Source organism: Pipistrellus hanaki (genome assembly GCF_964339955.1).
Source record: "Pipistrellus hanaki genome assembly, chromosome: 1".
Lineage (NCBI taxonomy): Eukaryota > Metazoa > Chordata > Mammalia > Chiroptera > Vespertilionidae > Pipistrellus > Pipistrellus hanaki.
The window spans coordinates 54,733,426-54,755,922 of NC_140503.1; the positions used below are offsets into that span (position 1 = coordinate 54,733,426).

Here is a 22,497-nt window from a genome sequence, read left to right on the forward strand (position 1 = left end):
AAGAAGTAGGCAATGGATCCTTTCTCTGAAATGAAGAAAAATATTTAAAAAAAAAAAAAAAAGTCTCAAAGTTATCACTCCACAGATGGAACACATAAAGACAGAAGAATTGGAGCAGAAGACTTGAGATATATTTTGCAGCTCTTTCCCATTCCTTCTACTACTACAGGTCAGATCTTTTTCACTGGTTGGAAAAATCTGGACAAAACTATGTCTGCACTCAACAATGTCATCCTCATGTTTTAAAGACAGAATTACATAAAAGAGTGAGTGGTGGCATCATTTTGCTCTGTTACTGCAAATACTAAGGTGAACTAGAATCTCATCATTTCTGCCTTGTTCCCTGGAGATACCCTAACCAGAGAAATCTTCCTTGATGATGCATCATTAGCAGGCAATACCACAAAGTGACTTAGAATAAAGGATTTAGAATTCCTTCATCTAAACTGTACTAAACAGGTAGAAAATATTGTGCCCTTTACCGTTTCAGATGTACTAAAAGCACAGGTGGTAACTTCCAGATTTCTATCTTTTTTAGAGAATCCCTTCGAGCTCTGCAATGACTGCAGTAAAACCTGTTATTATCTGTGAGTTTTTCTTCTTTGGAAAATAACCTAAGGCAATCCTAGAGGGCAAAAAGAAGTAGCACTCATTAATTCATTTCTTTAACACAATGTCATTGAGCATCTATTCAGTAATTTACTCTGCCTAGGTGAAGGGGACAATAGTAAAATAAAACAAAACAGTTTCTGCCCTCACAAAGTTTATGATCTGGTGAGGAGTGCAGACCCGAGAGCCTTTATGAAACCACATGTAGCGAGTGCTGCCTGTGGTGAGCAGAAGAGGTACTGCATCTCCTGAGAGCATAATTCTCCTGAGGGCTCAGGAAATCTTATTGGAAGAAAGGACATCCTCCAAGAAGCTAACACTAGAGATCAACAAGCGAGCTAAATCACATTGCTGTTGTATGGAAAACAGGATGTTCATTTGATATCCAGACGTAAAGCACATTCCTTTTTTATTTTTATTAAAAATATATTTGATTGATTTTTTACAGAGAGGAAGGGAGAGATATAGAGAGCTAGAAACGTCGATGAGAGAGAAACATACAGAGAGGAAGGGAGAGATATAGAGAGCTAGAAACGTCGATGAGAGAGAAACATCGACCAGCTGCCTCTTGCACACCCCCTACTGGGGATGTGCCCGCAACCAATGTACATGCCCTTGACAGGAATCGAACCTGGGACCTTTCAGTCCACAGACCGACGCTCTACCACTGAGCCAAACCGGTTTCGGCGTAAAGCACATTCTTATAAAAAGAAGACCTAAACTAAAATCAACATCATTTTCCAAATTAACTTTAAAAATTTCACAATACAAACTTAAAAAAAAAAATATATATATATATATATATATATATATATATATATATATATATATATATATATATATATTATTTATCAGCTCTGAAAGAATATTTAATAAGAGAATAGATCTGGCCCTAGCCAGTTTGGCTCAGTGAACAGAGTGTCCGCCTGCGGAATGAAAGGTCCCAGGTTTGATTCCGGAAAAGGGCACATGCCTGGGTTGCAGGCTCAGTCCACAGTGGGGGGCGTGCAGAAGGCAGCCAATCAATGATTCTCTCTCATCATTGCTGTTTCTATCTCCTCTCTTCCTCTCTGAAATCAATAAGAAAATGTATTTTAAAAAAAATAGATCTGAAAAAAATTCTTTCTTGAGGAAATTTTTTTCTAATCCACATAAGCCTAATTAAAATAATTTATGTGTTAGTTTTACCTATGTTAATAGGAGTAAAATACAGACATAAATTGCTGAATAAAGTATATCTTTATATGCATACAAACAGCATTTTTATTCAGTAAATCCTTTTCTCTCAATCATAAACTTACCTGTAATGTACATTTACTAGTGGATGCTAGGGGTAGAGACAAGTACATGAAGGCCTCAAACGTCCTAGACTTTCTGTGACAGGTGAGGCACTGTACTGTGGATTTGAACTGACCCTGGAAAAGTGCTACAATAATGGATTCATTGAGCTGCTTGTGTTTCTGCCAAGCATGTTCTGCTGCTTTAAAGTCATCAAGATGATCATTATTCTCTTCTTTATGTCGCTTCCGATTATCAGCCTGAAAATAAGATTAATTAAACTCTATATTAATATCTTAAAGTCAGCATCAAAATATAAAATGGACAGAAATGTATTAAAGACAAACACTGCAGATTTTGAAATACTTCTGATTCTTTTCATAAAGGAACTCTAATCTCATTAAGCACCTCAAAAAAAATTTTTTTTTTGCCAAAAAACCCACTTTATCAAAAGAGTGTGACTTGTTGGAATTGCTTAATGAATTTTTATTTAAAAAGCTGAAAAGTCTGGTTTTAGAAACAGAAAACATGCTACATGTAGCTGGGAGTATGGGCTACAACTACCGTGTTTCCCTGAAAATAAGACATCCTCCGAAAATAAGACCTACTTACAGGTTTCCTTCTGAGTGAAATATAAGGCATCCCCCTGAAAATAAGGCCCTCCCTAGGCTAAGCATGAGAGATTTGGTCCACTGATTCTGAAAGAAATGGAGTCACAAGAAATTCACCAGGAAATTCAGGAATTGGATTGTTATGATGATGTTCCAGAAGATGATGACATGATTGTCATTGAATAAATGAGTAAATTCTTGATACTGTAGGATTCACAGTTTGTCTGGTTCGTGTTGACAACTACCGTACTACCGTACCGTATACAGGTAATAAATTTCCTTTATTTTCATTTAACAATAAATGTGTACCGTATTCTTCTTCATGGAAAAATAAGACATCCCCTGAAAATAAGACCTAGCGCATCTTTGGGAGCAAAAATTAATATAAGACACTGTCTTATTTTTGGGGAAACAGGGTAGGTAGATGTTATTTTGTTGTCCTAGTCTCAGGGATGTGCGTTTGCGCACACGTGCACACACACATACACACACTCTAGAGGCCCAGTGCACGAAATTCTTGCACTGGTAGGGTCCCTAGCAGCTGCTGGCCAGGTACTCCCTCCCTTCCCACAGCCAGCCTGACCCCCTGGTCAAACTCCAGGAAGAACTCTGGTTGAGGGGATAATTTGCCTACTATGCTTTTGCTATATAGGATATTCATACTATACACATATACACAAGGTACATATACAGCACACTATATTTATGTTTATATATGTAAAAGTGTGTGTATAGGGAGGTACAGAGAACAGCTTGGTGCTAAAAGGTAACCATAGTGTTTAAACAGATTGGTCATTTATATAGAGATATGCCACAATAATCACCTTTGACATGAATCATTTGTGGTTACATGGAATAATTCTTATTTTAGAAAAAAGTATAATCTCTCTATATAAAAGCTTAAGCAACTGGCCTATGGCCAACCATCCAGTAGCTATGATGAGCAGTGACAGGAGCAGAAACCACAGGCATGAAAACATGGAATAGACTGATGAATCTCAGGGGGGAAAAAAAGGGGGAGGGAAGGAAGAGATTAATAAAAAAAATCTTATATGCATAATAGAGGCCCGGAGCACAGATTCATGCACCAGTGCGGTCCCTCAGCCTGGCCTGAGCCCTCTTGCAATCCGGGATCCCTTGAGAAATGTCTGAGAAATGTCGGAGAGCAGGTTTCAGCCTGATCCCTGCAGGATATCTCTAATAATTATTTTAACATTTATAAATTTCTTACAATACAACCTGCTAACATTTTAGTAAATAAATACAAATTGTATATACTTCTTCAAATACTAGACCTACCAGATATATGCGTTTTATAGTTTCAAACATTAATACAAAGTCACTAGACATGATAAAATAGCACTGAACAATCACCAACTATAATTTTAAATTGCTATAAAAATTACATGTTGAACAAACTTAAAGAACAATAGAAATTCTTACTTTATTCAGATCTTCATGGAGACCGTCCATTAGGAACAGAAGCAGCTCTTGTGAATCTTGCTGGCTGTATCCTGCAAACTGGTCATTGATCTTTCCGATGGTGATTTTAAAGTCTTTTGGACTGATATACCTGTACTGTCCTGTCCATAGTGCTTTCATGATTATGCCAAATTCTTCTGCCACTTCACCTTTATGACCCAACAAATTTGACCTTGGAAAATAAAGTTACAAAAAAGCAAGTTGTAAGCAGTCAAGGTGCAGTGGGATCTTGATGTCAACATTAAACTATTAATGTACTACTAGTGACCTGTTGCAGGAATATTCCAGCAAGACTTCCGGTGGGCTTCCCTCCCGTCCCCCCACCTCTCCCGCTGCGGCTTCCCTCCTGCCTACCCCGCCTGACCCGCCTTGCCCGCCACACGCCCCACCGCGCTGCGCCCACCGCCCCTGCTGCTTCCTGCCACTGCCACCTCCACTGGCCATGTGCGGCACTGCTGTGCGCCCCGCCCCGCAGGCGCTGCCAGTGCTTTCCCTCCAGCAGTGGCAGCCGCCTTGCTTTCCACTTTCCCTCCCTCTTCCTTCTATGCTGTCTTCAGTCTTCACTCCTCCCACTGTGTATGCAAATTAACCACCATCTTTGTTGGGTTAATTTGCATACTTACTCTGATTGGCTGGTGGGCATGGCTTGTGGGTGTAGTGGAGTGATGGTTAATTTGCATATTATTGCATTAGGTAGGATGACCTTACACTAACATACTTATTCACAGGTGTATTACCAAATACCCATCTGAACCTGACTTTGATCACACACCTGACTGGCTTCTTTACGGCTGCCAGCCCCACACTGTCTCTTCTTCCTCACTGACAGGCTCCAGTTTATGGCCACGAGGGCCTAGCCTCCTGCACTTCTCCTTTCATGTCTGTCCTTTACCTATTAGAAGAGGCTTTTCTCTATATTTTTCTAAAGAAAAAAATTATTTTTCCCTTCCCTACTCTGACTTCACTGGAAGTAGCTGGGTGGTTACATCACTCTTAAAAAAAAATTATTTTTTTTAAATTGATTTCAGGGAGAGAAAGGGAGAGGGAGAATTAACCATTTGTAAGCCTTAAACGTCTATATACGCAAGCAGCAGACCTTTTTAAATTAAATTAAAAATATCGTGGCAGTTAACTGGCTAATCATTGACCGGCTGCCTCCTGCACCCACTGCTACTGGGGACCGAGCTTACAACCTGGGCATGTGCCCTGACCAGGAATCAAACCATAAGCTCCCAATTCCATAGGTCAACACTTAACCACTGAGCTACACCAACTGGGTTATATCACTCTTTTAACATTATATTGCAAAAAGTATTTATTTACCTGTTAATATCATCCTGATAACAGTTTCGGTTAAAATAATCAGCCAAATGTGTAGCATTACATAGGCACTGCAGTATTGAGTTCATATAACAAGTATTTCCTAAATTACGAAGTCCAGTGAGAGCTGGTCCGGATCCTCCAAACACAGGATTGAGGTTCCGAATCTGAGAAGCAGAAAGCCTTGTGATCTCGGTTTTAGGATAGCATGCTGGCCTGAGGGAAAAAAGGCGTACAAGATGTCTTAGAAGACATGGCATGTGAAAATAAGGTTTAAATGACAAAAGGCAGCAAACTCTAGGATATATACTATAGAAAACAGTAATCTTGTAAAGTGTTAATAACTTAGCTAGGTACTAGGTCTACTGAACATTTACCACCTAGGTGACACATATTCTGTGACCCTCCCATGAAACAAAGACTTTTAACCTCTTTTGTGGGTCCATGGGTCTTACAGACATCCTGAGATAGATCTCTGCTTCTCATGAATAGGTAAAGTCTTCTAGTAAAGAAGGCCCTTTCAAACTCCATTAAATGATTCTGGCAAGTTTAGTAATACCAAATGTTGAATTCAACAGAATACAAAAAATGGAATACAACATACACACCTGAGTGGGCAAAAGTAGTTTATATAAAAAGTAATACATTAACAAATAAAAATATAAGAATAAACTGTTTCATGTACCCACAGTTGTAAATCTGTACATTACTATGGAATATAGCAAAAGAGGAAGAGGTTATTTGGGTACTATTCCCTAAAGTCGAGAGCTGTGCTGACAAATATGGTAGCCATTAGCTACAGATGAATGGCTATTTAAATAAAAATATTAATAAAAAAATTTCAGCTCCTCAGTTACACTAGTCACAATCCAAAGTAGCCACTACCACATTGGACAGTACAGATCCAAAACATCTCCATCATCAAACATAGAGAATATTTCTATCAACATGTCTACTGGACAGTATCAGACTAGTGAATGCCCCGAAGACTGTCATTTAGGATGTCTGAACTACTATAGCATTAAGAAAAATCTTAACTGGTAGGTTTTTCTGTTATTATTGATCCTAATCATTAATAGTTCACCCTAAAGTGTGTGTGTGTGTGTGTGTGTGTGTGTGTACACACACACACACACACACACACACACACACACATATCTATATATGTATATATACCTATACATATGCATATATGTATATGTATGTATGTATGTATGTATGTGTGTGTATATATATATTTAGATATATTTTTATTGATTTTAGAGAGGAAGGGAGAGGGAGAGAGAATCATTGATCAGCTGCCTCCTGCACACCTCCGACTGGGGATCAAGCCCATAACCTGTGCATGTGCCCTTGACCAGAATCAAACCCAGGATCCTTCAGTCCTCAGGCCGATGCTCTATCCACTGAGCAAAACCGGCTAGGGCCACCCTAAAGGAATACTGAGAATCCATTGAGAAACTAATTTCAATTGCTTTTCTTTACATGTGCTCAGGTGTTTGCACTCATTTACTTTCTCTGTTCAATAAATATAAAAATACATAAAATGCATATGTAATAGTCTTCAAGACTATGAAATTAACAAGTTTTACTAAGAATGATGATGCAAGAAGGAATTAAATCTCACCAGTTTTAACAGTGAGCCCTAAAATCTATAACTAGATTTAGAGATTTAACAAGGTAAGCTCAACAAGCTTATAAATTAATGCTCCTTAAAGAGATTAAGAACTATGAAAACTTTTAGGTAGTCTATAGCATAGTGTCTTAAAATGTAATAATGAATACCGTATATGCCTTTATATCTACTTTAATGCTTATGATAGTCTTCTCTGACATATTTAAGTTAGCACTTGGGAGAAAAACCAAGAACATTTTAATCCAGTAATTTCTTTTTTCTTCTGTGGCTTCTGGTGAAGCCAGACACAGAAATTTCTGACTCCCTGACATAAATAAGTTATGTTTACAGCAGTTTACAAATGTAGCAGATTATTCTAGTTTTAGGAGTTAGGATAAACTTACTTGTTTTCCCGATTGACTGCTGGAGTGACTGTTGGCTTCCTCTTCTCTTCCTCTTGGATGGCCTGGGTTATGTCTGGGGAAGAGTAGGAGCGCTTCAGCTTGGACGGTTCCCTGTCCCGCTCAGCAGGGATCTGTGGCTTGGCTTTATGAGTTGGAGGGGTGGAAGGAAGTGCAGATGAAGGAGCCATTTCCGGTGGATACATATGAACTGAGTTGGTGGGTGAATGATAATAACGAAAAGTTCCAGTGATTGGGTCAAGAAACTTAGTTGGAAAAGGAAAAAAAAAAAGAAAAGAAAAGAAACAGGTCAAAAAAACAATGACCATTACGTGAACAACAACAAAAATCACTCAAAAGTATTCCACTGCTAAATTTGATTTTGGATTAAAATATTCTGGATAGAATGGTGATAATCACTTCTATAATTAAACTTCCAAATAACTTTAGGTTTTAAATTAAAAGTGCCAGTAATGCTCATATATTATATCCAGCATCTCAGATTGGATACGCAAAAATCTAACTCTGCTATAATTAGGAAAATGAGCTAAATCTTCTATAATGAAACAGAACTGAGTGCATTGAAAATGTAGAATAAAGAAACAAAAAAACAGAACACCCCCACCCACCTCCCCAAAGAATACAATGACCATGTTATTTATTTCTGTGCTAATTTGGACTTTTACCTTGACCCAGCCTAAAGGCAGTCCTGGTACGATTCTCCCCATTTCTTCACTTCGTGCTCTTGTCAAAGGCTCCCGGGCCTAGTTTATTTATAAAAGGAAAAAAAAAGTCTGATTTACAAACTTAAGCAACTTGTACAAGAGAACCAAAAGCCTTGTGTTGGTTGCCCTTTATATATTATCTATAGTCTATACTAATAATAGAGGAATATGCAAATTGGTCATTGCTTGTCACAGTAACAAGCAATGACCAAACAGCAGGATGCATGAAGCAACCAGGCTGAAGGGGGCAGGGGGGAAAGTTGGGGGCAACAAGGACGGCGGGGGGGGGGGGGGTAGTTGGGGGCGCCCAGGTCAGCAGAGAGGGGCAGTTGGGGGCAACCAGGCCAGCAATGGGGGCAGTTAGGGGTGACTAAGCTGGCAGGGGGGGCAGTTAGGGGCGATCAAGATGGCAAGCAAAGGTAGTTAGGGGTGATCAGGCTGGCAGAGGGAACAATTAGAGGCTAGGGCAACCAGGCCGGCAAGGAGGGCAGTTAGGGGTGACTAAGCTGGCGGGGGTGGGGGGGGTGGGGGGTGGGGGACACGGACAATTAGGGGTGATCAAGCCAGCAAGCAAAGGTAGTTAGGGGTGATCAGGCAATTAGGGGCTATCAGGCAGCAGGCAGGTGAGCAGTTAGGAGCCAGTGGTACCAGATTGTGAGAGGGATTAGGATTGGGCCTAAATTGCAAGTTGGACATCCCCTGAGGGGTCCCGGATAAGAGGGTGCAGGCTGGGCTGAGGGGACCCCTTGCCCTGTACACAAATTTCATGCACATGTACCATCTAATAAAAGAGTAATATGCAAATTAACCAGCACTCTGCCATACCCACAAGCCACGCCCACAAAGCCAATCAGGAATGAGTATGCAAATGAAACCAACCAAGATGGCTGCGGCCATGGAGCGAGCAGGAGGCTTGGGTTTCCCCTAGCAATGGAGGACGCCAAGCTTTCCACACACCCTTGATGGCCCAGGCCTCCACTCAAGGCTACAAAGTTTCAATTATAGAAGATAAATAAATCCCAGTTACTAGGGCCTCTACCTGGGTCACCAGGGGACATAGCCTATCTGCATACCACCAGAGGCCCCTCACCCAGGCTGCCCTATGCCCCAAGGGAACCCTCACTCTGATCCAGGACACCCTTCAGGGCAAACCAGCCAGCCCCGACCCATGCACCGGGCCTCTATCCTAATAAAAGAATAATATGCAAATTGACATCATTCCAACACACAAGATGGCTCACCCCAGGTGATTAAAGATCCTGCCCCCATATGGACATAAGATGGCCATCACAAGATGGCCAGCAGGGGAGAGCAGTTGGGAGGGACCAGGCCAGCAGAAGAGGGCAGTTGGGAGGGACCAGACCTACAAGGGAGGGCTGTTGGGGGTGATCAAACCTGCAGGGGAAGGCAGTTAGGGGTGACCAGGCTGACAGAGGGAAATTGGAAGTGACTGGGCCTGCAGGGAAGAGCAGTTGGGGGGAGACCAAGGCCTGCAGGGGAGAGCAGTTTGGGGGGACCATGCCTGCAGGGGAGGGCAGTTAGGGGCAAATAAGCTGGCAGGGGAGCAGTTAGGCATCAATCAGGCTGGCAGGGGAGTGGTTAGGGAGTGATCAGGCTGGCAGGCAGAAGTGGTTAGAGGCAATCAGGAAGGCAGGCAGGCAAGCAGTTGGGAGCCAGCAGTACTGGATTGTGAGAGGGATGTCCGACTGCCAGGTAGGATCGGGCCTAAGGGACATCCCCCCATGCATGAATTTCATGCACCAGGACTCTAGTTCTTAAATAAAGCTCTTAAAAACAAAGGCAAAGATGTCTCATAAAAGACCTATTTCAAAAGTTGTGATGAAATATACAAAATTTACCATCTTAACCTCTTTTTTTTCTATCTTAACCATTTTTAAGTGGCAAAAGTATATTCACATTGTTGCACAACCCACCTTCAGAACTCTCTTCATCTTGCAAAACTGAAACTCTGTACCCATTTAAACGACTGCCGTACTCAACCCATCCTCAGACCCCTGGCAATCACCACTCTTATTTCCTATCTCCATGAATCTGACTGCTTTAGGTACCTTATACAAATGGAATCACAATTTGTCCTTCAGTGACTGGTATATTTCAGTTAGCATAATATCCTCAAGATTTATCCATGGTATAGCATGTGTCAGAATTTCCTTCCTTTTTAAGGCTGAGTGATATTCCATTGTTTGTACATACCACTTTTGTTTATATATTCATCTGTTGATGGTTACTTGGGTTGCTCCATCTTTTAACTACTGTGAATAATACTGCTATGAAAATGGATGTATAAATATCTCTCTGAGGTCCCACTTTCAATTATTTTGGATATATCTCCAGAAGTAGAATTCCTGGATCATATAGTAAGGCCTAAATATTTTTTAATTTCATAAAATAAATAGAATATACTATTGCACTTTAAATAGGAAGACGAACAGCATATAATCGTGCAAAAACAAACACAAATCAGCTACCAGAGGTGGCAAAGATTCCCTCAGAGAGATTTTAAAATGGAGAATGAATGTTATGGTAATAATTAACACATGGTACGTTATAATCCATGTATTTCTCCACCCAAAGAACGACTACTTACTTTATTTCTTTCAGTGTCTTCCGTATTCTCTCTAAAAGTTCCAGTCTTTAGAATTCCACTTTCGGGCTGTCCTTTAATCTTAACAGGCTGTAAAATTATTAAAATTTCAGAAGTGAAAAAACAGTTGGATTTCCCCCCAATATACACCTAATGTAAGCTAATATAAGCAAATTTACCAAATATATAAATATTTGAAAATGTAAAAGGAGAAAAAATTGAGGCCTCTGAAAAGTTTATGCAATTTTATTGTCAAAGGAAAGGTGGTAGAGCCCATGTGAGATTTCCTAATACTAAAGATAAAGAACTAAAAATTTCTGATGAGTCAGTTGGGAAAAAAAACCTGACGCAAGTCACAGTGGCTTATCAAGCACTGATTCATAATACATGGCAAAGTACAAGATATTAATCATTAGTATAGTTCTCCAAGGCCTCTTTTGAACAATAAATAAATATGCTTTTATTTAAACCTCATATGATTTTGGTTACCTTGAAAGTGGCATGTTAAAAAAAAAAAGTATTAAAGAGAATGAAGAGATTGTAAAATTTTATAAAGAGTGGTATTCAAAAGTATAAAATCCCATTTTACCTCCTCTTGGAACCTAGCATAATTTCTTTTATAAATTCACTTTAGCCTGGCTGGTGTGGCTCAGATGCATTGTGCCATCATCAAGATGCATCAAAAAGTAACCAGTTTGACTTCCAGTCAGGGCACATGCCACCGTTACAGGCTCAATCCCCCCCTAGGGGCTTTGTAGGAGACAGCCGATGGATGTTTCTCTCTCATCAATGTTTCTCTCTCTTCCTCTCTTTCTAAAAAATCAATGAAAAGATATTTTTAAAAATTAACTTTAATTTTATAGTTCATTTAAAAATAATCACAGTAAAGTAAAAAGTTAAAAATGTGTAATAACTTTTTTAGAGATAATTAATTTTTTAAAAATAAATTTTTATTCATTTCAGAGAGGAAGGGAGAGGGAGAGACTGAAACATAAATGATGAGAGAGAATCACTGATTGGCTACCTCCTGCACACCTCCCACTGGGGATTGAGCCTGCAACCCGGGCATGTGCCCTTGACTGGAATCTAACCTGGGACCCTTCAGCACACAGGCTGACGCTCTATCCACTAAGCCAAAAACAGCATGTGTAATAATTTTAATAAAATTTATTCTAGAATAAATTACATATTTTGCTCACTTTTAAAAGAAGCATACAAAAAAAAAATAGCACATACAAGGAAGGCAATCTTAACTTTTTTACAATCCTATATAATAAAAGGCTAAAAGCAAATTGGGAGTTTGCTTGTTATGATCTGCAATGACCACCAAGGGGCAATGAAGAACAAAGGAAGGCCCCAGCTGGCAGCCAGGGGAAGGAAGGCCCTGATTGGTCCTGATCATGGCCGGGCTTAAGGACCCTTCCTGTGTACGAATTTCATGCAGCAGGCCTCTAGTGTGTTATAAGAAACATCAAACACTATATGTGGTAATCTCAGGGATATGTAGATCTGTAGGAATATTTGGCACCTATACTAAATGACCACAGAAATATGAATGTTTTACATTCTTTATGTTCTTATGACTGCCTACCACTAAGTATAGCAAGATGGAAAGGAAGTCACTTTGGAATCTCACTGCATATGTGATCTTAAGCAAATTAACCTCTAAATTTCATTGGTAAATAGAAAACCTCATGGAGTTATCATTAGGAGGAATAAGATAATGTAGGGAAAAACATGTGTCTATAGTAGCTACTCAATGAATAATATTTAAATGATAAGAGCTCTTAAGTTCTGATTCTCCTATGAATAAAGTATTAGTACATAGGCTTCATTTCTCTAACATTGTATGTTTAGAAAGGTTACTGTATGGCAGCTATATTTTTGATAGCTAAGGTTACCAGATCAGAGTTGCCTGGAGAAGTGAGGCATTAATAATTGTTAACTTTGATATATGCCTGAACTGCTGCTTGAGAAGTATAGAAATGAACCATCTTTAAATGTGGTATTTCACCTTCCATCAAAAATCATTTTAACACTATCGAAATTTTATTTCCATTTAAATGTAGGTTAAAAAAAAAAAAAAAAAAAAGGCTGTACTTATTCCTGCTATTATAGAAACTTATTTAGTGTTCAAAGGGAAAGGCATTGTTAACTGCATAACAGAGAAAAAAAAATTGACAAAAAATGCCCTCAATAGTTAAAGAAACCAATTTTGGGGGATAGCCCTGGGGCAGAGAAAGGCAATATGAATGGGGTTATTGCCAGTATTCTTGATTACATGAAGCAACAGAAAAAATGGCAGAACAGACAAAGAAAAGTTTAAAAAAATCATTGTACACAAAAATAAATGTTAGGCCATTTAGATATCACTGATGTAGGACATATTCTAAACAGATACAAAATCTATTATATCAATACTAGAGGCCCATTGCACGAAATTTGTACACGGGGTGAGTGGGTCCCTCAGCTTGGCCTGCACCCTCTTCAATTAGGGAGCCTCGAGGGATGCCTGACTGCCGGTTTAGGCCCAATCCAACTGGGACAACTGGCTCCTACCCGATTGCCTGCTTGCCTGCCTCATTGCCCCTAACCACCTCTGCCTGCCTGCCTGATCACCCCTAACCATCTCCGCCTCGACCCTGCTCCTGAGACCCAGGATTCCCTCCCTCTGGCTGGCCACAGGCAACGGGGACCCGGGCCAGCCACAGCTGCAACAGACCATGGGCAGGTGGTTTTGCCCAGGACGCAGCTGGTGTTCGGCTTTTCTCCCTCTCCTGGGCCAGAGCCGCAGGCGCTGGTGCCCAAGACCACAGGGTGGGTGGCTTTTCTCCCCTTCCCGGGCCGCAGGCGTTGGCGCAGGTGCCTGGGACCACAGGGTGGGCAGCTTCTACCAGGCCCGGCTTTGTTAGGAAGGACGTCTGGATGGTTGTCCGGAAGACGTCCAGTCTAATTAGCATATTACCCTTTTATTAGTATAAATATAGATTGGGCACCTAATTCCTCCATACAGAAAGGAAGCGTGTATTTCATTCTAGTCTTTGATCATCACACATCAAAATAAGAAGAATGTTGCTATTAATTTCAATTATTAAAAATATGTTGTATTTCACAGACACAAAGAGCAATTCCACTTTCAACCAATCAAAGGAGAGTAGGTGAGCAAATGTAGATGGATCAGTACAAACCCCCCTCTACTAAACTACTTAGAATGCCTGCCCTGTTTATGGAATGCTCCTGCTGTCGTCTTTTTACGTGCGTTTTATTTCACTTAGCTAACAGTTTATACTATTTGTGTCGGCTTACCTTGCCCGCACTCGCGTCTCCTGCCCCAGAGGAAGGGGGCGCATCCCCCACTGACTTTCTCTGTGCCTCGGGAGGGGGACACCTTTCCCCCCTATCGTCCACAGATTTCTTGGCATCGGCAGTTTCATGTTCACTTTTACTTTGTCTTTTTACTCCTGTTACTTCTCTGCCCCTCTTTGCTGAGGTTTCTTTATCTTCTTTCTTGGCCTGTTCACTCTCTCTCTTCTCCAGTTCTTCTTTTGCCTTTTGTTGGTTCTCTATGAATTCATTTTCTTCAGCTTCTTGTTTCTTTCTGGCTTTTTGTTCCTGTTCTTCTCTCTTCAGTTTCTCTTTCTGTTCCTCTTGCTGTCTTCTCCGAAGTTCTTTCTCCTGTTTGTTTTTCTCCATTAGGAGAGCCGTTTCTGCATGAATACGAGCTTTTTCTTCATCTGTTAACATGGCAGTTGGAGGGGGAAGTACTGGCTTTGTGGAACGATCAGGAACAACTTTTCCATTTTGAGGAAACTGTTGCTCATGATCTGTACTTTCATATTTTATTCTATAATCTTCAGGCAATCTGACTGCTGGTTTTTTAGTACGATCAATCTATAGCAACAAAAACAGAACAAAACATACTTTTGTCAAAATCTAGGAACTCATGTCTTGAAATCAAGTTGTGATTAAAAAAAAAAAAATCTGCCAGAATATCTATTTATAAACTACCCTCATGAAACACTTAGCACTCTCAATTCCACACATTCAGTACATCTTGGTGTGTTCTGTATATGGAAGAGTTAATTCTAAAACATAAAACCTAGACCTGGGCATACCTAGACTTAAGCTCCATTACTACATATTCAGTTGCCTACTCAACAACTTCATGTGAGTATCTCATATATAATACAAACCTAATATGCCCAAAATTGAATTCCATGATTTCCCCCAACAAACATGGTTATCTTGTGGATATAAACACTATCAAAACAGCAGCTCAAACTAGAAAACTGAATCTCATATGTTCTCCCCTGCCCTTCTGTGGTCTGATGATTCTCCTCTCTCACCCTCCTTCTACATTAGCAACAGCAAAGTCCATGCCAACCAACACTCTTTCATAGCTTCCAACTAGTTGCCTCATCCCTTCTCTTGCCTCCCTTCTATTTCTCTACATTGTGGCCAGAAAAACAAATGTTTTTCACCTGCATAAAATCCTATTTTAAACTGCAACTCATTGTACCCAGATGACATCTAAAATCCTTACCATGGTTGTCTCACTTCTTTCTGCCTATCTCTCCAATCTTATTTCATATCATCCTATACACCAGCCATACTTTCCTTTTCCCACACATCCCATTCTTATTGAATATGTTGGGGTGACCTGGTTAATAAAATTAGATTTCAGGTGTACAATTCTACAATACATCATCTATATATCTCAGTGTATATTCATCTGTATATTCACCACCCCAAGTGAAGTCTCCTTCCATCACCATTTATCCCCCTCTACTCCCTTTACCACCCCCCAACCCCTTCCTCTCTGATAATCAACCGTACTATTGTGTCTATGAGGTTTTTTTCTCTTTGCTTATTCCCTCCACCATTTTCACCCAGTTCACCTACCCCCCTCCTCTTGCAGCTATCAGTCTGTTCTCCGAATGAGTGTTTCTATTCTATTTGTTAGTTTATTCTGTTCATTAGATTCTACATAGAAGTGAGCTCCTATGGTACTTGTCTTTCTCTGACTGGCTTATTTCACTTAGTATAATGCTCTCTAGGTCCATCCATTCTTTCCTCTTTAATTTTTATTTTATTATTGAGGTAACATCGATTTAAAAAAACTATACCAGTTTTAAGTGTACAACTCAATAATAACACCATCTGCACACTGCATCATGCGCCCATCTCCCCAAGCAGTCTCTCCGTCCTCATTTCCCCAACCTCCACCTACCCCCTAATCCCATTCCCTTCTATCACCACTCTGTTGTCTCTTTGTGTTATATCTATATATATATAAAAGCCTAAGCAATCAAATGACCGGTTGCTATGACATGCACTGACTGCCAGGGGGCAAATGCTCAATGCAGGAGCTGCCCCCTGGTGGTCAGTGTGCTCCCATGGCAGGAGTGCCACTCAGCTGACCAATGGGTGCCAGACGCCAGGCTCGCAGCTGGCAAGAACATGTGTGATGGCACGAGCTTCTCCCGCCTCTGTGGAAGCGCTATCGAGTGGTGGAGGGCAAGGCGGGGCCAGGATGAGCAGGAGTGGCGTGGCACTTGACTTGGGCTCAGTCTCCTCCCTGGCTACCTGCTGCTTCATGCACTACTATATCCCTTGAGGAATGTCCGACTGCCAGTTTTGGCCCTATCTGTGTAGATCAGATTGGCATCCCTCGAAGGGTTCCGAATCATGAGAGGGTGCAGGCCAGGCTGAGGGACCCCACCAGTGCATGAATATGTCCTGGGCCTCTAGAGTGTGTGTGTGTGTGTGTGTACTAGAGGCCTGGTGTCCTGGAAGGGGGGGGGGGTGGGGGGTGGTGGTGTCCCTCAGCCTAGCCTGCAACCTCTCCAATCTGTGACTCCTCAGGGGATGTCTGACTGCCCGTTGAGACCAGGCCTAAACCGGCAGTCAAACATCCCTCTCACAATCTAGGACTGCTGGCTCCCAACTGCTCGCCTTCCTGCCTTCCTGATTGGCTCTGACTACTTCTGCCTGCCAGCCTGATCACACCCTAAATACTTCCCTGCCAGCCTGACTGATGTTTAACTGCTCCCTTGCCAGGCTGTTTGCCCTTAAATGCCTTCCACTGCAGGCCTGGCCACCCCTGCCTTCCCCTTCAGGCCTGGTCACCCCAAACTGCTCTCCTCTGCAGACCAAGTCACACCCGAATGCTCTCCCTTGCAGGCCTGGCCCCCCACCCCCCAGCCCAACTGCCCTTCCCTGCAGGCCTGGTCACCCCCAAATTCCCTCCTTTGCCGGCCTGGTCACCTCTAACTGCCCTCCCTTGCAGGCTTGGTCCCTCTCAACTTCCTTCCCCTGCTAGCCATCTTGTGTCCACATGGGGGTAGGATCTTTGACCACATAAGGGCAGCCATCTTGTGTGTTGGAGTGATAGTCAATTTGCATATTATTCTTTTATTAGATAGGATAGAGACCTGGTGTATGGGTGGGAGCCAGCTGGTTTGCCTTGAACGGTGTCCCGGATCAGGGTGGGGGTTCCTCTGGGGCATAGGGCAGCCTGGGCGAGGAGCCTGTGGTGGTTTTCAGGCTGGCCACGCTCCCCGGCGACCCAAGTGAAGGCCCTGGTATCTGGGATTTATTTATCTTCTATAATTTAAACTTTGTAGCCTTGAGTGGAGACCAAGGCAGGCCAAGGCAGAAACTTGGCTTCCTCCACTGCCAGGGGCAACCCTAGGCTCCTGCTCTCTGCAGCTCCATGGCTGCAGCCATTTCTGTTGGAATTTATCTTCTATAATTGAAACTTTGGACCCTTGAGTGAAGGCCTGGGCCCCCCAGGATGCATGGAAAGCTTGGCTTCCTTCATCGCCAGGGAAACCCAAGCCTCCCTCCTGCTCGCTCTGTGGCCATAGCCATCTTGGTTGGGGTTAATCTGCATACTCGTTCCTGATTAGCTAGTGGTCATGGCTTCTGGCAGTAGTATAGTAATGGTTAATTTGCATATATTTTTCTTAATCCCTCACCGTCTTTCATCCAGTCCTCCAACCCTACTCCCCTCTGACAACTGTCAGTCTGTGTCTATGCCTGCTTCTATTTTGCTCATTAGTTTATTTTGTTCATTAGATTCCACAGATGAGTGAGAACATGTGATACTTGTCTTTCTCATTTAGCATAATACTCTCCAGGTCCCTCCAATGCTATTTCAAAGGGTAAGAAATCCTTCTTTTATACAGCTGCATAGTATTCTGCTGTGTAAATGAGACACAGCTCTTTTATCCACTGATGTACTGATAGGCACTTGGGCTGTTTCCAGATCTTGGCATTGCAATGAACATAGGGGTGCATATATTTTTTTGAATTAGAGTTTCAGGTTTTTTAGGATATATCCCATGAGTAGGATCGCTGGGTCAAGAGCAGTTCTATTTTTACTTTTTTGAGGAAACTCAATGCTGTTTTCACTAGTCTGCATTCCCATCAACAGTGCACAAGGGTTCCCTTTTCTTCAAGTTCTCGTAGCACTTATTTGTTGATTTATTGATGATAGCCATTCTGACAGATGTGAGATGGTATCTTGTGGTTTTCATTTGCATCTCTCTGATGATCAGTGACGATAAGTATTTTTTCATGTGTCTATTGGCCATGTGTATATACTCTTTGGAGAAGTGTCTATTCAGGTCCTTTGCCCATTTTTTAATTGGGTTGTTTGTCTTCCTGGTGTTGAGTTGTAGAAGTTCTTTATATATTTTAGAAATTAACCTATTATCAACTGTATCACTGATAAATGTTCTCCCATGCTGTTAAGTTGCCTTCCATTTTGTTGATGGCTTCTTTTGTTGTGCAAAAGCTTTTTAGTTTGATGCAGTGCCATTTCCCCTCCCTTTGTTTCCCTTACCTGAGGAGATGCACTGGCAAAAAAAATTTTGCTACAAGGGATGTCTGAGATTTTACTGCCAATGTTTTCTTCTAGGATTTTTATGGCTTTGCTTTTTAAGTCTTTTATCCATTTTAAGTTGATTCTTGTTAATGGTGTATATACCTGTCCAATTTTCCTAATACCATTCATTGAAGTCTTTACTCCTTTGTGTGCTTTTTCCTCCTTTGTCAATATTAATTGACCATAAGGCGTGCGATTTTTCTAGGCTGTCTACTCTGTTCTATGATGTATATGCTTGTTCCTCAAAGATGCTATACTCCTTCCCAGAGCAAGCTTTCATATTAGATATTCATCTAGATAATTCCCACCACAGCATAATATCTTGGTGTACATATCTTTCCTTTAGAAAAGACCAAGTACCCTGATATATGTACCCTCCTAATACCCTATTTCCCCCCCTAATAGTACTTATTAGAATTTTGATTAAATAACTATAATTATTTGTTTAAAACCTTCTTCCCTCCTAGAATATAAATTTCAGGAGGGTAGAGACTGTGCTGAATGTGTCATAAATACATATATTGTTGTGAGAATGAATAAAATATTCCCAAGAGATAAGATCCTAAATACAAGTTGACTAGCAAATCACCTAAATTCATGAGGTAAATGCTTATTATTTCAATTTAACTGCATACTAACTAACCCTATAAAATCTTTAGAAGTGATGTTGACATAATTTTTTGTGAGGACAGTTTACTAAAATAAAAATGAGAACTTACAAGAATATCTTCTAATAACCTGCATAGTGGTCCTATAAAATGGATTGTTATGTTTTTCCACAAAAAATGATACCATAGGAAGAAGATAGTGAAAAAAAAAAAAATCATTCCTTTGTTCCTCACTTCTCTTTTTGCCCCATCACTTAAAAAAAAAAAAAAAAAAAAAAAAAAATCTGCCCTAGCCAGTTTGGCTCAGTGGATAGAGTGTCAGCTTGCAGACTGAAAAGTCCCCAGTTTGAATCTAGTCAAGGGCACCAGCCCACAACTATGGGCTCAATCCCCAGTAGAGGTCGTGTAGGAGGCAGCCAATCAAAGATTCTCTCTTATCATTGGTTTCTATCTCTCTGCCTTCCTCTCTGAAATCAATACAAAATATATATGTATTTTAAAAATCTATTCTCCCCTTTTGCTTTCTACATTTGAGAATGAAGTGGGAAGAACCACTATGAAGATGAGGTTAACTATAAAAGGTTGAATAGAAATCAGAATAAATGTTTTCATACACATTTTGATAAATCAATCCATTTTTCCTTAACTTTTTAAAAAATGTATTTTATTGATTTTACACAGAGAGGAATTGAGAGGGACAGAAAGTTAGAAACATCAATGAGAGAGAATCATTGATCAGCTGTCTCTTGCACCCCCACCCACTAGGGATGTGCCCGCAATCCAGGTACATGCCCTTGACCGGAATCGAACCCGGGACCTTTCAGTCCGCAGGCAACGCTCTATCCACTGAGCCAAACTGGTCCCGGCCATTTTTCCTTAATCTTAAAAGCATATCTATGATCATGTTACTTTCAAGTTTAAAATTCTTTAAATGGTTTTCTTGTGCCTACAGGATAAAATTCCAATCTCATCCAAGTCTCTCTTGATGACTCTTGCCCATCTTTCCATTCTTACTACTACTGATCACCATACTCAACAGTTAGGTGCGTCCAAGCATGTCAAAACTATTCACAAGCCGGCAAAGCATGCTCTGAGCCTTTAGTCATACAATTTTCTGTCTTTTCCATCCTCAAATCTTACTAAACTCTTAAAGCCCAGATAAAAACTCTGTAAATACATCCCTGATTCCCTCAGTCAGAATTTCTTTCCAGTGACTACTAGAAAAGTTATGATATTTTGCCTTATGCTATGGCTGATTTTATATAAGACTCTCCTAAACATCAGACAGAATTCATGGCTTAATCATATATATAAACCTTCATGTTGTTTCATATAGAATTTCTTCAAAATAAGTTTGATAAATTGCACATATCTCAAAGTCACAAAGGAATAAGGATTCAATAACGTTGATTAAATTGAAAAAAAATGCAATAACATAAGCTTTAAAAATTCTAAATTTTTTATATTATTATTATTAATAAATGCCTGTTATTTATATGCCAAATTCTAAGGAAACAAAGCATTGTTTCAAAACCACATGCTGACATTACATATTTATCATCTGTAAGACAAGCTATTTGGGAAAATACGGTGGGTTAAATAATAATACACACACACACAAAAAAAACCCAAAACAAAAAAATCAGAAAAGTTGAAAGAGTTGTTCAAGTTCACTGTGATAATAATAAAATCTTTTATTGGTATTGCCTGCAGTAAATAGACCGCCAGTTGGGTTTAAAAATCTTCCAGTTATCTATTTTAATACTACTGTATTAAACAGAATTGAATTATAATGAAAATATTTTATAGCAATAAAGGTACCAAAGCATAGAGATTCTTTTCATTGATATTTTTCTTTTTAAAATATTAAAAGTTATAATATAAACCTTCACTTCTATCCTATATATTTAAAGAAAAGAGACAGCCCTGGCCAGTGTGGCTTAGTTGGTTGGCAATTGTTCTATGCATCAAGAAGTCACTGGTTCGATTCCCTAGTCAGGGCACATGTCTGGGTTGCGGGCTCGATACCAGTAAGGGGTATGTAGGAGGCAGCCAATCGGATATTACCCTCTCACATCGATGATTCTCTTTTTCTCCCTTCCTCTCTCTCTAAAATCAATAATAAAAACGTATTTAAAAAAAAGAAGAAGAAATGAATTGGGAAGAAACAGTATGAAGATGAGGTTAACTTTCAAAGAAAATTCTTACCTGTGGAAAATTCTTTACAATAGGCACTGGCTGAATTATGGGTGAAACATCAGACGTAGAAGTAACAATTGGTTCAATTGAAGTTGATAAAGTCAATTGTCTCATTCTCTCATCTTGAACATTTATGAATTCTATATTTTCACCCAGAGGAAGAGATGGCATCTGTACAGTAGGTTTAGAAGGAACTGGTTCTTCCAGTGAGGGATAAGTAAAATCTACTAAAATTCCCAAAAGAATAATAAGAAATTAAAAGAACAGCAAACCCCATAAAAAGTACTGATATAACTCATGCATGCTGTGTGTGATAGTTAAATGTAAACTAAATGAGGTAATAATAGTATTAAAAAAAATTAAAAATTAGGCGACTCTTTCTCCCTCTCCATGTGGGAATCTATGTTGTGAGATTATTTCCCCTTTCCCATGTCGGAGTCTGTACTTGTTCTTCAATAAGTTTCCACCTTTGCTAAAAATAAATAAATAATAAAATTTAAAAATTAGCCCTGGCTTGATTGGGTGCACCAGGAGGCTGCCAGTTTGATTCCCAGGGGCACAGGCCCAGGTTGTGGGCTTGATCTCTGGGAGGGGTCGTACAAAAGGCAGCCTATCGATGTTACCCTCTCCCATCCATGTTTCTCTCTCTCTTCCTCTCCCTTCCTCTCTTTCTCCAAAAATCAACAAACTATTCTTAAAAAAATAAAAAAGAATTAAACATTAAATTCCAGGCTATGAACATCTTGTATTTTTTATGCCTGAAAACAAGTTACTAGCTTAGTTAGGACAAATGCACATACAACCAATAACATTACCTTAAGAACATAAATAATTTAAAGTTTATTTTACTGAAGCAATTGTAATAAAAAATTTTCACATACATACATGAGATAGACACCTCTTCATTCTTGCCTCGTGGGGGTGGAGTGACTTTAGCATTTGTTGTGTACTGGGGATAACAAAGAAGCCAGTTTTCATAGCCTCCTTCTAAAACCAAAGGCTCATTGCGCAGGATAGTCTTAGTTTCCCACTATAAAATAAGGAAATAGTGCTTTTAATATGGCAGCTAAGAACACAACAAACCTGAATTTAAAAATTGGTCTCTTGAAGATTTATCTTCTAACTGATTAAAAAAAAAAAAGAGCAGGCCCTA

At 40.2% G+C, this 22,497-nt stretch overlaps 1 protein-coding gene across 2 annotated transcripts in view; it reads right to left on the reverse strand.

The window, feature by feature from the left end:
• The window catches only part of USP8 (ubiquitin specific peptidase 8), a 60,593-nt gene that overhangs the window by 2,132 nt on the left and 35,964 nt on the right, over window positions 1-22,497 (reverse strand). The window contains exons 9-18 of one of the 2 annotated variants that reach the window (XM_084894105.1): window positions 22,230-22,374; window positions 21,354-21,571; window positions 13,953-14,537; window positions 10,650-10,736; window positions 8,003-8,080; window positions 7,320-7,582; window positions 5,304-5,516; window positions 3,942-4,152; window positions 1,911-2,147; window positions 483-625 (exon numbers count right to left, since the gene is read on the reverse strand). In XM_084894105.1, coding sequence (XP_084750231.1) covers window positions 483-625; window positions 1,911-2,147; window positions 3,942-4,152; window positions 5,304-5,516; window positions 7,320-7,582; window positions 8,003-8,080; window positions 10,650-10,736; window positions 13,953-14,537; window positions 21,354-21,571; window positions 22,230-22,374 — 2,180 coding nt within the window. The remainder of the gene's footprint in view (window positions 1-482; window positions 626-1,910; window positions 2,148-3,941; window positions 4,153-5,303; window positions 5,517-7,319; window positions 7,583-8,002; window positions 8,081-10,649; window positions 10,737-13,952; window positions 14,538-21,353; window positions 21,572-22,229; window positions 22,375-22,497) is intronic. The other variant, XM_084894106.1, reaches the window with a different exon arrangement.